This window comes from Sciurus carolinensis, chromosome 2 (genome assembly GCF_902686445.1).
Source record: "Sciurus carolinensis chromosome 2, mSciCar1.2, whole genome shotgun sequence".
Taxonomy (NCBI): Eukaryota; Metazoa; Chordata; class Mammalia; order Rodentia; family Sciuridae; genus Sciurus; species Sciurus carolinensis.
This window is the reverse complement of record NC_062214.1, coordinates 76715712-76731743: the sequence shown is the minus strand read 5'-3', so window position 1 is coordinate 76731743 and position 16032 is coordinate 76715712. Positions and strand designations below refer to the sequence as shown.

The window sequence follows — 16032 nt, the reverse complement described above, 5'->3', positions numbered from 1 at the left end:
TATTTCACCTAAATTGAGCATTCAGTTCAGTGTCTTTTGTTTGTTTCTGAAGAGTGCAGTCAAGTTCCTCTTTAATGCTTGCTCCTGCCTTTTCTAGAGTGGCTTCAGTCATCCATTTTCTCAGGAGGCCTACAGACGAGCCAGATACACTACAGCTACAATGAGGAGAAAGACGAGGACCACTGCAGCTCTCCTGGGGGCACACCTGCCAGCAAATCCCGACTCTGTTCTCACAGACGGGCCCTGGGTGACCATTCCCAGGCATTCCTGCAAGCCATTGCAGACAATAACATCCAGGACCACAATGTGAAAGTAAGCCAGAATGTTCCCCACTTCTGACTCAGAATTCTGTTATATGAGCACTTGGACATGGGAATACTTTTGTACCTTGATTTTGTGTATTATTTGGAGGGTTGATTTTGCGGTAAGAAAATGGTTCTGTTCACGTATCAGCAAGGTTTCAGAGTATTACTGATTGCAAGTATATCAGAAGCTGTGGCCCATTAGGACTTATGAAGATTCACTGGGTGGCTCTGAAGTTGTCTCTGACCATTTCTGTTGCAGGACTTTCTGTGTCAAATTGAAAGGTACTGTAGGCAGTGCCACTTGACCACACCTATCACCTTTCCTCCTGAGCATCCTGTGGAAGAGGTTGGCCGCTTGCTGTTATGTTGCCTCTTAAAACATGAAGATTTAGGTATGAAGCTCAGTATTCACATATTTTAGCTGTACTGAGACTTTTCAAATGACTTACAATACTCATTCTTTCCTGCCCTGCCCTTCTTTTCAATGTCTTCCAGGTCATGTGGCATTAGCTTTAGTTCATGCAGGCACGCTTGGTATTGAGCAAGTAAAGCACAGAACACTGCCTAAATCAGTGGTGGATGTTTGTAGAGTTGTCTACCAAGCAAAATGTTCCCTCATTAAGGTGAATTCATTCATTATTTCTCTTTCTCCTTTGCTATGCAAACAGTTGCTGAAACACTTGTTGTTAAGTTTTCTGTTCCCTTTAACTTTTCAGACTCACCAAGAACAGGGCCGTTCTTATAAGGAAGTCTGCGCTCCTGTCATTGAACGGTTGAGATTCCTCTTCAATGAATTGAGACCTGCTGTATGCAATGACCTCTCTATAATGTCTAAGTTTAAACTGTTAAGTTCTTTGCCCCGTTGGAGGCGGATAGCTCAGAAGATAATTCGAGAACGAAGAAAAAAGAGAGGTAAGAATATGAAAGGTCGGAAAATACTGTTAAAGGAACTGCATGTATTGAATCCCTGATTTTAGAGAAAAGCTGCTTGCTGCTGTTCAGTGCGCTTGGCATTTCCACTTACTACCAGATAAATATGTGTACTTAATGATTAAACATAAAGAGCCTGCTTATTTTTCTAAAAGATCAGATAATGAAACAACTTGGAATTTTATGATTTGGTAACTAGAAGATTAATCCTGTAAAAGGTAAATACTGTGAACTTTACCAAATTGATGGGGAAAGAAAGTTTTTTAAAAATGTCAGTTGTCTTGGTAATGAGATAGAGTAGAATATTTAATCTCATAATTTAATCTTGCATTCTTGTAAAGAATTTTTTTTAAAAATATTGAGTACAGTAGTACCCCCTTATCTGTGGGATACATTCCAAGACCCCCAATGGATACTTGAAACCACAGAGTACCAAACCCCCTATATACTGTTCCTATATATATATGCATATATCAGTGATAAAGTGTAATTTATAAATTACATTCAGTAAGAGATTGAGAATAATAATGGAATAATTGCAGTGATTTACTATAATAAAATTATGTGAATATGGTCTTTCTCTCTTGAAAAAGTCAAGACAAATATAAATATTTTTGGAGCACAGTGGACCATAGGTAACTTACACCATGGAAGGCAAAACTGTAGATAAGGTTGTCTATGCTATTCTGATCTGTGGAGCATTATTATAAAGGGGAGCTATAAGTTACTGATTTTGAGGAAGCAACTATGTGAGGGTATGAAAAAAAAAGACCTGTGTTAAATAATAGTTTGGTTACTTGTGATTATAAATACAGAAATTTCTGATTATATTCTTAAGATTTATATTGGTTTAACCTCAGTCCAACCTTTAAACAATACTGAGTTTTTGATGAACATTTTGAATAATAAAGGAAGGCTAAGGTGTTCTAGAAGCCATCCCAAAATGATTCTTGCTGAGGAAACCTGTAAATCATAGCATCTTGTCCGAATCTTGGAAATGCTGTGGATTAGGAAGTAATAACAATGTCACTTCTGAGATCCTTTTGGCCAAGGCAGCTGGGAAACTCATAGCCAAATCACCGGCCTGTCTTGGCATGAGACAGAATAATGACCTCCCTCCCTGCTGGCCACCTCGTGCCCATGGATTCTGAGGCCACATTATCACCTTTTAAAATTTCTTGTTGTGGGTTTATAGACTTGATATGATATTTGAAACTGGTTTTCCTTTTTTGTCCCTTTTTCCTTTCCTCCTTTCTTTGTTCTTCCTTTCCCCTCCCCTTCTTTGAAATAAATTAAATGACATATAAAAGATCTCTGAACACACCCTCAGATTTGATCACTTGTGGGAAACACTCTGTAGGACCCAGGAGAGCTGCCATTATACTTACAGGATATAGAATAAAATTAACAAGGAAGGGGATTCCAGAGGAAGTTAGGTACCAGCTTCCAGGGTCTCCTCCCAGTGGTGTATTGTGGGGATGTGCTTAGTTATTCTAGCAACTATTTGTGGCAGCATGTATGAAGAGTTGTCCATCAGGGGAAGCTAACCTGGGCCTTGGTTTTACTGGGGGCTGGTGCCCACATGACTGACCTTAATTACTTAGATCCCAGCTCCTCAGAGCCAAAACAGGTAAGCACTGTAAAAGTTGCATTGTTAGTATTGCCTGTCTGACCAAACTGGTGACATATGACCCTGAGCCTCAGGTGCACAAAAACACTTATCAGGCAGAATATTCCAATGGCTCAGGACTCATTCTTGGGAGTTGGCCAAAGTATAGACCTTGTTGGGAATTTGCAGTTTCAGCAGACTTACTGTGTTAGCCCTTAGCTGCCCAGGTATAATGTTGTTTTGTTTATTTATATTATTAAATTAGACTAAAACCTTAAAAGAGATTTAAAAAAAAAACATGGAAGATATATCACACATTACATTGTACTTTCAATAGAAGTTTCTCTAACATAGGAAAAGTATCTATTTGGTTTAATTACACACTGGTGGTAAGAATCACAGCCCTAGATCAGTGAGGACAAGACAAGATCTCTGGGGTAGATATAGCCTGTTGCTTACTTTGTGTTGCCTGTGAGCCACAACTTTTGTAGTTTCAATTGTTAAAAATGGGGGTATTTTTGACACGATTTGACACATGAAAATTTCATAAAGTTTAAGTCATAGAATTCATAAGTGAAATTTTATGGTAATAAACTAATCTATTTATCTAATTTTCATCTGTAGCTATTTTTTGTGCTAAAAATTGTAGAGTTAATTATTTACAACAAACTGAATGACCTGAAAAACTCAAAAATTCACTTTCTGGCTCTTTTTAAGGAAAATTTGCTGGCCCTGGGTTCCCTTTTTTTAAGAGCTTCTACTCATCAGGGCACCCTCATTCTTTTTGTCTTAACATGGTGTAGTAGAGTGTTATTACTGGATGTCATGGGAAACTAATTGTGATACTTTTGTCATTTAAGCATTAAGGTTTACAATGTTGTTTACACATTTCTTTGAAGAAAATATTCATTCTTCATGCAAACTTAAGTGTTTCTTAATTTGAAATTTTATTTAAGTAAATGATTTTCATATGCATGTTGTTTTCAACTAGTGCCTAAGAAGCCAGAATCTACTGATGATGAAGAAAAAATTGGGAATGAAGAAAGTGATTTAGAAGAAGCTTGCATTTTGCCTCATAGTCCAATAAATGTGGATAAAAGACCCATTACAATTAAATCTCCCAAGGTGAAATGTTTTCTGTATTCTGAGAGTGGCTGAATAGAAGGGAATTTGCAAGTATTGCCTTTGTCCTGAGCACCTGTAAGGCAATGAATAAAGTAGATTGTAATTAAAAGTACAGCCCCCATTGATGCCTAATGGACTTGACTAATGGTACTGTGTTCAGAGCTATAGCAAGGGAAGTGTTTCCTTTTATTTTTGGTACTAACTTGCATCATTATTCATCCATCATTTATTTATTGAATGTACCCTTTGTTCCAGAAACTGTATTGGTCCCTGAGGCTATTAACATGAAGGGTATCTTAAAGTTTGTTTGCAGAGTTAGCCTGTTCCAAAGTGTGTAAATAAAGAGATTATGAATTCATTTGCAAGCATGTTTATAGGTCATTTTTTTGAATAAAAAATTATATATTATAAAATACATGGGCTGGGGGCTTAACTCAGTGGTAGAACACTTGTCCTAGCTTGTGCGAGGTCTTGGGTTTGATTCCCAGCATCACACACACACAAAAACAACTCAAAAACAAAAACTTATTCATTTAAATTTATTTTTATTTTTATTGTAGATGGACACAATACCTTTAATTAATTTATTTTTATGTGGTGCTGAGGATTGAACCCAGTGCCTCACACATGCGAGGCAAGTGCTCCACCACTGAGCTTCAACCCCAGCCTTAATTTAAATTTATTGCCATTTATTTATTTATATTAAAGTAACTTTTAGAATACATGTTAATAAGATAAACGAATGGTGCATATTGTTCTCCTTTGTTAGGATAAATGGCAGCCACTGTTGAGTACAGTTACAGGTGTTCACAAATACAAATGGTTGAAGCAGAACGTTCAGGGTCTTTATCCGCAGTCCGCACTCCTCAGTACGATTGCTGAATTTGCCCTTAAAGAAGAACCTGTAGATGTGGAAAAAATGAGAAAGTGCCTACTAAAACAGGTAAAGTTTTATGAGAACATTCCTCTTTGCATCAAGTAATAAACCCAACACTGAACTGTACGTATTGATATCTTGCAGTTGGAGAGAGCAGAGGTTCGCCTGGAAGGGATAGATACAATTTTGAAACTGGCAGCCAAAAATTTCTTACTTCCATCTGTGCAGTATGCTATGTTTTGTGGATGGCAAAGGCTTATTCCTGAGGGAATTGATATAGGGTAAAATTTATAACATTTTTCCTTAATTATGGGAATCTGTGGCGACACAACATTGTTCTATTAGAGTTAAAAGTCTGGCAGTGTACTAAGTAATTTTTTTTTTTAATCTTTCTTTGAAAGGGAACCCCTTACAGATTGTTTAAAGGATGTTGATTTGATCCCGCCTTTTAATCGGATGCTCTTGGAAGTAACTTTTGGCAAGCTGTATGCTTGGGCTGTCCAGAATATTCGAAATGTTTTAATGGATGCAAATGCCAAATTTAAAGAACTTGGTGAGTTAAAAAAAAATTCCCAATGTTTAAAAGACTATATTAAAGTTGATGTTGTGGTAATGTCAATGAGTGCGTCAGCATCATTTCATAGTTTGGCATTCATTATATGTTGTAGGTACTTGCAAATGCCACTTTTTGCTTTTAGTGATTTTGCGTATCAGATTGATAATCTAAGTCACTATGAGCTTTCACAGATTTTAAAGAGAACTTTCAAAATTTGACATAAGACAAAATCTCGGAAGTACTCAAATGTAAAACTTACATTTTCACATTTTAATGATTATCATTTATTCCATACACTTGTAACGTGTGTGTTCTTTATTAATACCTATTTCCCGGGTAATTTGAGCATCTCAGTGAAATGCTAGGATTGGTTTTGTGGAAAAAAAGTGAAACATAACTATTACGTTGAGAATGAAAGGAGGCCCCAGGGATATTTAGAGAGCAGCATGCTAAGTCTTAGACAGATGGAGTTAGCTGTGTGTGGAATACAGGTGGAAGGATTGTTGTAAGACACAGCTGTCCTGTGTCTACACTGTGTGGAGACTCGCTGAAATAGAAGTTAAAACAAACATCAAAATGACAATGCTTTCTGTATCATGCATAGTCTTATATCTGTGAACAAGAAATTGAGTATATGAATGCTAATGCTTACTAGGTATTCAGCCTGTTCCTCTGCAAACCATTACCAATGAGAACCCATCAGGACCGAGCCTGGGGACCATTCCACAAGCTCGCTTTCTTCTGGTGATGCTCAGCATGCTCACCCTGCAGCATGGTGCAAACAACCTTGACCTCCTGCTCAACTCTGGCACACTGGCCCTTACACAGACAGCACTACGACTGATTGGTAGGTTGGCACCATCTTTGGGTGTTTTATGAAAAATGTCACAACTTTGCTTTGATATCTCTCTTTTTTATTATGGTAAGATACAGATAACATAAAATTAGCTTTTAGCAATTTTAGATTTACAATTCCATGGTTTTAAGTACGTTAACAATTTTGTGCAACTGCCACTACTGTAGTTATAGAACTTTTTCATCATCCCACGGGCAAATCCTATTCCCATTTAACAATCACTTTTGATTTCCCCCACTATCCAGTCCCTGGCAACCATAAATCTGCTTCTCTTTCTATGGATTTTTCAAATTCTTGGTATTTTATAAAATGGAATCATATAGTTTGTGGCATTTGGTGTCTGACTTATTTTGGTGTTATATGCCTCTTTATGAGTGAAAAGTGTTTTATTGTATGAATTTACAGCATTTTGCTGTGTATTTGGACTGTTTTTGCCATTTGGCTTTTGTGAGTAGTTCTGCTAGGAACATTCGTATACAAATTTTTGTTTGAGCACCTCTTTCCAGCCTTTTTGATGATGTACCTAGGGGTGGAGTTGTAAGGTCATATGGTAATATGTACTGTGCTTAATTTGCTGAGACATACCCACCTTTTCCATACTGCTGCACCATATTATATTGTAGGGTCCAGTTTCTCTACATCCTTACCAACTAGTTATTTTTTGTTGTTTTGTTGATGTTTTTGGGTTAAGGACATCCTAGTGGGTATAAAGTGGTATCTCATTGAGGTTTTGCATTTCACTAATGGTGAGCTGATATTGAGCCTCTTTACATGTTGACCATTTGCATATCTTCTTTGGAGAAATGTCTACTTAATTCCCTTTGTGCATTTTGAATTGGGTTGTTTGTTGCCTTTTTGTTATTGAGTTGTATGGGTATCATTAATAAATGCACCTTGGACATGTTCTAGATATTTAAAGAGGAATTGACACCAATCCTCAAATTCTTTTAAAGATAGCCTGGATGTTAGCCCTTTACATATCTGTAGATCTTTACCTGATATATGATTTGAGGAAATTTTTTCCTATTCTGTAGGTTATTTTCCCTTTGATTGCACTGAGTTTTTAATTTTGCTGAAATCTAATTTTTTGTTGTTGTCTGCTTTTTCATGTCATATTCAGAAAACCATTGGCAAAGTTAAGGTGGATTATCCCCTATGTTTTTTCTTCTGTAAGTTTTATAATTTAACTCTTGTATTTAAATCTGTAATCCATTTTTAGATATATTTTTCCATGATGCCAGGTCCAACTTTTTTTTTTTTTTTGGTATCCAGCTTCCCCAGTGTCATTTGTTGAAAAGATTATTTTTTCCCTCAACATCTTGGTATCCTTATGAAAAATAATTGTCTGTAGATATTGAAGGTTTTATTTCTGGATTCTGAGTTTCTTTCTGTTGTTCTACATGTCTGTCATTTATGCCAGTTCTGTACTTTGTGACTTTGTAGTAACTTTATAGACTTTTGAGTAGTGACTTCTGAGACATCAGAGTCTTTCAACTTTGTTTTTTCTTTCTCAAGATTATTTTGGCTATTTTGGGTCCCTTGCATTTCCATATGAGTAATTTTGGGGCTAAGTTTTCCATATCTGCAAAAAGGTCCTTTTGGAATTTTGCTAGGTATTATATTATATGCAATCTATAGATCACTTTGTGGAGTTTTGTCATCTTGTTTTTTTTTTTTTTTTTTTGAGTCCTGGGGATTGAACCCAGGGCCTTGTGCTTGCAAAGCAAACACTCTACCAGCTGGGTTATATCCCTAGTCCCGAGTTTTTGCCCTCTTAACAATATTAACTTCCACTCTATGAATGTGAGATGTCTTTGCCTTTATTTAGGTCTTTAATTTCATTCAGCAATATTTCATGGTTTTACAGTTATTGGGGTAATAATGGATTCACAGAATGAATTTGGAAGTGTTCCTAATGCTCTTTTTTAGAAGGATTTGAAGATAGGTGTTAATTCTTTTTTTTTTTTTTTTCGAAAGTTTGATGGAATTCACCTATTAAGATAAGTGGTTTTACACTTTCTTTGTGGAGTTATTGATTACTGATTCAGTCTCTACTTGTTATAGATCTATTCAGATTTTCTATTTTCTTGAGTCAGGTTAGGTTATTTATGTTTTTCTTTTTTTTATTGTAAACAAATGGGATACATGTTGTTTCTCTGTTTGTACATGGCATAAAGGCATACCATTTGTGTAATCATAAATTTACATAGGGTAATGTTGGTTGATTCATTCTGTTATTTTTTCCCTTCCCCCCCACCCCTCCCACTTCTCTTTTCCCTCTATACAGTCCTTCCTTCCTCCATTCTTGACCCCCTCCCTAACCCTAACTCTAACCCTAACACTAACCCCTCCCACCCCCCATTATGTGTCATCATCCACTTATTAGCAATATCATTCGTCCTTTGGTATTTTGAGATTGGCTTATCTCACTTAGCATGATTTTCTCCAATTTCATCCATTTGCCTGCAAATGCCATAAATTTATCATTCTTTATGGCTGAGTAATATTCCATTGTATATATATACCACATTTTCTTTATCCATTCATCAATTGAAGGACATCTAGGTTGGTTCCACAATCTGGCTATTGTGAACTGAGCAGCTATGAACATTGATGTGGCTGTATCTCTGTAATATGCTGATTTTAAGTCCTTTGGGTATAGGCCAAGGAGTGGGATAGCCGGGTCAAATGGTGGTTCCATTCCAAGTTTTCTAAGGAGTCTCCACACTGCTTTCCAGAGTGGCTGCACTAATTTGCAGCCCCACCAGCAATGTATGAGTGTACCTTTTTCCCCACATCCTCGCCAAAACCTGTTGTTGCTTGTGTTCTTGATAATCGCCATTCTAATTGGGGTGAGATGGAATCTTAGGGTGGTTTTGATTTGCATTTCTCTTATTACTAGAGATGTTGAACATTTTTCCATATGTTTGTTGATTGCTTGTAGATCTTCTTCTGTGAAGTGTCTATTCATTTCCTTAGCCCATTTGTCGATTGGATTATTTGCATTCTTGGTGTAGAGTTTTTTGAGTTCTTTATAGATTCTGGAGATTAGTGCTCTATCTGAAGTATGATTGGCAAAGATTTTCTCCCACTCTGTAGGCTCTTTCTTTGCGTTGCTGATAGTTTCCTTTGCTGAGAGAAAGCTTTTTAGTTTGAATCTATCCCAGTTATTGATTCTTGCTTTTATTTCTTGTGCTATGGGAGTCCTGTTGAGGAAGTCTGGTCCTAAGCCAACATGTTGAAGCTCTGGACCTACTTTTTCTTCTATAAGATGCAGGGTCTCTGGTCTGATTCCGAGGTCCTTAATCCATTTTGAGTTTAGTTTCGTGCATGGTGAGAGATATGGGTTTAGTTTCATTCTGCTGCATATGGATTTCCAATCTCCCAGCACCATTTGTTGAAGAGGCTATCTTTTCTCCATTGCATATTTTTGGCCCCTTTGTCTAGTATGAGAAAATTGTATTTATTTGGGTTTGTGTCCGTGTCCTCTATTCTGTACCATTGATCCACCTTTCTATTTTGGTACCAATACCATGCCGTTTTTGTTACTATTGCTTTGTAGTCGAGTCGAAGATCTGGTATTGTGATACCCCCTGCTTCACTTTTTCTGCCAAGGATTGCTTTAGCTATTCTGGGTTTTTTATTCTTCCAGATGAATTTCATAATTGCTTGCTCTATTTCTGTAAGGTACATCATTGGGATTTTAATTGGAATTGCATTGAATCTGTATAGCACTTTTGGTAGTATGGCCATTTTGACAATATTAATTCTTCCTATCCAAGAACATGGGAGATCTTTCCATCTTCTGAGGTTTTCTTTAATTTCTTTCTTTAGTGTTCTGTAGTTCTCATTGTAGAGGTCTTTCACCTCTTTTGTGAGATTGATTCCCAAGTATTTTATTTTTTTCGATGCTATTGTGAATGGGGTAGTTTTCCTAATTTCTCTTTCTGACGATTCATCACTTATGTATAAAAATGCCTTAGATTTATGTGCATTGATCTTATATCCCGCTACTATACTGAATTCACTTATGAGTTCTAAAAGATTTCTGGTGGAATTTCTTGGTTCCTCTAAGTATATAATCATATCATCAGCAAATAGGGATAGTTTGAGTTCTTCTTTTCCTATTCGTATCCCTTTAATTTCCTTGGTCTGTCTAATTGCTCTGGCTAGAGTTTCAAGGACGATATTGAGTAGAAGTGGTGAAAGAGGGCATCCCTGCCTTGTTCCAGTTTTTAGGGGGAATGCTTTCAGTTTTTCACCATTTAGAATAATATTAGCCATGGGCTTAGCATAGATGGCCTTTACAATGTTAAGGAATGTTCCCACTATCCCTATTTTTTCTAGTGTTTTGAGCATGAAGGGATGCTGTATTTTATCAAATGCTTTTTCTGCATCTATCGAAATAATCATGTGATTCTTGACTTTAAGTCTATTGATATGGTGAATTACATTTATTGATTTCCTGATGTTGAACCAGCCTTGCATCCCTGGGATGAAACCCACTTGATCATGGTGCACTATCTTTTTAATATGTTTTTGTATGCGATTTGCTAAAATTTTGTTGAGAATTTTTGCGTCGATGTTCATTAAGGATATTGGTCTGAAATTTTCTTTCCTCGATGTGTCTCTGTCTGGTTTAGGTATCAGGGTGATATTGGCTTCATAGAATGAGTTTGGGAGGGTTCCCTCCTCTTCTATTTTATGGAATACTTTGAGAAGTATTGGAATGAGCTCTTCTTTAAAGGTTTTGTAGAACTCGGCTGAGAACCCATCTGGTCCTGGACTTTTCTTTGTTGGTATGCTTTTGATGATTTCTTCTATTTCATTACTTGAAATTGGTCTATTTAAATTGTGTATGTCCTCCTCGTTCAGTTTAGGCAATTCATATGTCTCTAGAAACCTGTTGATGTCTTCGAAATTTTCTATTTTGTTGGAGTATAGATTTTTCAAAATAGCTTCTAATTATGTTTTGTTTATAGGGTTTTATCCATTTCATCCAGGTAATCCTGTTTATTGGCATATAGTTTTTTATAATATTCCTTTGTAATCATTTTTATGTTGGTAGTAATTTCCCTACTTACATTTCTGATTTTATTTATTTGCATCTTTTCTTTTTTTCCTAGTTATTCCACAAAGATTTATTAATTTTGCTGATGTTTTTAAAAAACAGTTTTTGGTTTTGTTGTTTCTATTGTTTTTCTGTTCTCTATTTCATTTAACTTCTGGTTACTTTGGTTTTTCTGTTTTATTTTTCTAATTTCTCCAAGCATGGAGTTATTGATTGAGATCTTTTTTAAGTGCATGCTTTCATTAAGTATGTATCTTTTAGCATTGCTTTTGCTGTACTGTTTTGATATGTTGTGTTTTGATATGTCTCAAAATAATTTTAACATTGATTATGATTTTTTTCACCCAGAGATTGTTCAAGTGTGTGTTGTTTAATTTCCACATGCTTGCGGATTTTCTGCCAAGTGAATAAATTTTTTTCTTTTTTAAATTTCATTTTTATTGTAAACAAATGGGGTACATCTTGTTTTTCTGTTTGTACATGAAGTAGAGGCATACCGTTTTTGTAATCATACATTTATCTAGGGTAATAGTTTTTGATTCATTCTGTTATTTTTTTTCTTCCCTCTCACCCCTCCCACCTCTCTTATCCCTCTGTACAGTCCCTCCTTCCTCCATTCTTGCCACCCCCATCCCCCATTATGTGTCATCATCTGCTTATTAGTGAGATCATTTGTCCTTTAGTTTTTTGAGATTGGCTTATCTCACTTAGCATGATATTCTCCAATTTCATCCATTTGCCTGCAAATGCCATAATTTTCTTTTTTAAGGCTGAGTAATATTCCATTATATATATATATACATATACACCACAGTTTCCTTATTCATTCATCCATTGAAGGGCATCTAGGTTGGTTCCACAATCTGGCTATTGTGAATTGAGCAGCTATGAACATTGTTGTGGCTGTATCTCTGGAGTATTCTGATTTTAAGTCCTTTGGGTATAGGCCAAGGAGTGGGATAACTGGGTCAAATGAGAAATGCAAATCGAAACTTTCCTAAGATTCCATCTCACCCCAATTAGAATGGCAACAATAGGTGTTGGCGAGGATGTGCGGAAAAAGGTACACTCATACATTGCTGGTGGGGCTGCAAATTAGTGCAGCCATTCTGGAAAGCAAGCGAATACATTTCTAATCATTCCATTTTGGTTGAAGGTGATTTGTATGTAATCATTCCATTTTGGTTGAAGGTGATTTGTATGCGTTTACTCTCTTTAAATTAAAGTTGTTTTATGGTCTAAAACAACTGGAGAGTATTCCATGTATACTTGAGAAGAATATGTATTTTACTCTTTGGATGGAGTGTTCTGTATATGTCTGTTAGATTTAGTTGTTTTATAGTGCTGTTTTTTGGCTGAAAAGTTTGAGATGCTTTCAGGCCAGTGCTTGGCCCACGTACAAATAAAAAAGTTTTTTTCAGGCTCTTTTTATCTTAAAGTTCACATTGACCCATTGAAAAATATGAAACTAAGAATATTTTTTACATCTTTAAATGGTTGGAAATTTTTCAGAAAAGGAATGCTACTTGGTGACATGTAAAAAGTATATGGAATTCACATTTCAATGTCCATAAAGTTTTATTGAAACATGAAAAAGAAAAATATGTATCAGGCTGAAACACAGCTGGCCTTTAATAGTCAGTCACATATCTATTTTCTTAATGCCTCATTAGCAACTAAGAATTGGTTTAAAAAAATGACAGTTGTATCTCCTAGAAATTTTAAAAAAATTTTAAAAAGTATTTATTTATATGTGGTACTGAGACTCGAACCCAGTGCCTCACACATGCTAGGCAAGTGCTCTACCACTGAGCCACAACCCCAGCCCCAGAAATTGCCTTTTTAAAAATGTTCCAGAGGTTTCAAGAGGTAATAGTCATAGCACAAATCATTAATTATAGGGACTTATTCTATTAACAGTACTGATGAGTTTGAATTCCAATTGTTCCTGCAGAAAATAGAGGGAATTTCTATATTTGAAATTTTCCTTATCAGTATGATGTCTAGAACCTAAGAAGTCATAAGCATGTAATATTAATATTTTATATTAACTTTATGAATCCATATACAGTAACTTTAAAATATAAACTATTTAAAGAAATCCCCTTTTAGTGAGGGAGGAGGGGAAGGGAAAGAAGACATCTGGGGGATGAAATTGACCAATACATTGTTGTATTGCATGTATGTACTAATATGTAACAATGAATCTCACTATTATGTATAATTATAATGCACCAATACAAAAAAGATATCCAGGAAAAAAGAAATTTTTTATCTCATTGCAAATTTATTTAAGCCTCTAGTACTAAATTTAGCATTTTTAAGATTAACAACACAGCTGGGAGATCCTAGCTGGCAGGTAATTCCTCTTCGCTTCTGGGTACCTGTGGCCTAGGCACCTCCTAAGCTGAAAAAAAGACTATTTCCCTCTTTAGTTTAAAGCTTTGTTCCTGCCCTGGGATTTAACTTTTTTTTTAAAGCTTAGAGGAGAGAGGAATACAAACTATATATATATGTGGGGCCCACCTAAGCCTGCCTTTGAGACTATCTGGACTCTTGTTTCTTCCACCTAGAGGAGAAAACAAAAGCTGGAGGAGTTACTAGGACTGCATTCCCCACCCCCTTCTTAACTTAAGTCAGTGAGACTGAAAGCAGGCAGAGGATCAGCAAGCCCACTTCTCTTGGGACTCATTTTACTATTTTCAGATCCATTGATAAATGTTACTTCTTTTCACCTGAAAGCAACTCAGCTTCTGTTTCCTACTGTGAATGACTGCAGCCATCCGTGCACCAGATGTTTATCCTGCCCTGTCTGCTTCATTCTTCATTCTATCATCAGTGCTTCTGCAGTGTTTGAGGAAGAGTTAGGGTTATTCTAGAGATCTTCCTCCTGCTGCCCTGTGTATGGACCTTCTAATACTTCTACCCCCAGATATAATTTGCCTGGAGAACTCACAAGTCTCAGAGTGTAGTGGTACTAAGAGCTACAATTTATTACACCAAATAGGTACAATGCAGAATCATCAAGGGGAAAAGGCATCTGGGTAAAATCCCGAGGAAACCAGGCGCAAGGTTATGGAGTCCTCCCTTTCCCAGTGGAGTTACACAGAACACTAATCTCCCCTTTCCGATCAACTTCTGATGACATGCAAGAAGTGCTGTCTACCGGGAAGTTCATTAGACACCCGATGCCCAGAGTTTTCACTGGGGGTAATCGGGTAACGACCTCTGCCTGATACATACCAAGTTCCAGATCCCAGAGGAAAGCAGGGTTCAGCACAGACCACATTATATGTGCAGATGGTTCAGACACAGTGAGCCATGTTCATCACCTAGGGCAGTGAGCCACGTTCATCACCTAGGTATTAAGGGAACCTTCCTGAGATCCAGGTTCCCAGATGTCAATCAAGTTCTCATCCTGTAGCAGTCCCATCTGCAACCTGTGCTGTCAACTCTTTCTTGCACAAAATGGTAATTAAGAATTTGTTAATTTTCCTTTGTTAGGCATTTAGGTGGTTATCTTTGTTTTGTAGTATAAAAAGATATGTAAGTATCTTTCTAACAATCATCTTCCTCTTTTGGGTGGGGAGTGATTCCTAGAAGTAGAATTAGTATCTTTTTGGAGCATTTTAATATCTTTTTGTTTTCTGAGCATATATACATATTTTGCCCTTCCCTTTACCTCCTTTTTATACTAGATTTAATCGGGAAAATTTCCATACTTTTTATTGAATAAATTGATGAAAAATACAGTATTGATTCTTTAAAGTCTTTATCAGTACTTACTAATTGTGTGTGTGTGTGTGTGTGTGTGTGTGTGTGTGTGTGTGTATGTATGTATCAACAGTAGGGCATTTGTAGCTATTTACCAACTCAACTGACCTGCAAAACCCTGTTTAGGTGATTTCTTTATTTTGTGCTTTTCTAATTTGCTTCCAGCGAGGTTCACCAACTGAGCCCAGACAGAGAGCATGGGCTCTGTGAAAGGCAGGTTGGTCACACTAAAGGCCACAGCAGGAAGCTGAGGAAAGGGCACAGAAACATTGAAAGTGTGGTAATAAGACTAACAAGTGAAATAGTCTAAAAGCTATTATAACCATGAGTCTTGACTCTGAAGTACCACACAAATCCCTAAGTCGTTTCACATCTGAGAATAGTTTTACAAGACAATGTTTAAGGCAAGATAAAAATTTAACACAAACAATAAATATAACATATATTAACTTGTCGTCACAAACCTTTCAACAATAATTACATCAGAGTGGTGATTATTAATCTGAAGTATTTTCTACACATTTAAAATTTTCTATTATTCCTATAATTATTTTTTTAAAAAATAGCATTGTATAGAAAGTTACAGTCAAATTGCACTTGGGTTACATCAAAATAATGTAAATCACCTCCTTTACTATGTATCCCTAACTCACAGGTTTAGGATGACATTAGCTGCTTCAGAAGTCATGACACTCTATACAATTAAAAAATATTTTCAACATGAAGAAAAATTATTTCCTTAAAGGAATCACTTTAAGTTTTTAAAAAATGTATTTAATTAAAAATAAGCTTTACAAATTCATATTTTGAAGCAATTAAAACTACCTTATAGATTGCTAATGTCTTCAGGACTTTGAGGGTAAAAGAAAACATATTTGGGTTTGTTTTTTTGAGGGGAAAGTACCAGGGATCAAATCCAGGACCTCATT

The 16032-nt window shown here is 36.2% G+C and overlaps 1 protein-coding gene across 1 annotated transcript in view; it reads left to right on the top strand.

Moving 5' to 3' along the window:
• The window catches only part of Herc2 (HECT and RLD domain containing E3 ubiquitin protein ligase 2), a 207278-nt gene that overhangs the window by 86521 nt on the left and 104725 nt on the right, over nt 1-16032 (top strand). Inside the window, 9 exon segments of the mRNA XM_047538401.1 lie at nt 98-312; nt 565-697; nt 801-928; nt 1022-1217; nt 3836-3969; nt 4739-4912; nt 4991-5127; nt 5248-5399; nt 6058-6249. Coding sequence (XP_047394357.1) covers nt 98-312; nt 565-697; nt 801-928; nt 1022-1217; nt 3836-3969; nt 4739-4912; nt 4991-5127; nt 5248-5399; nt 6058-6249 — 1461 coding nt within the window.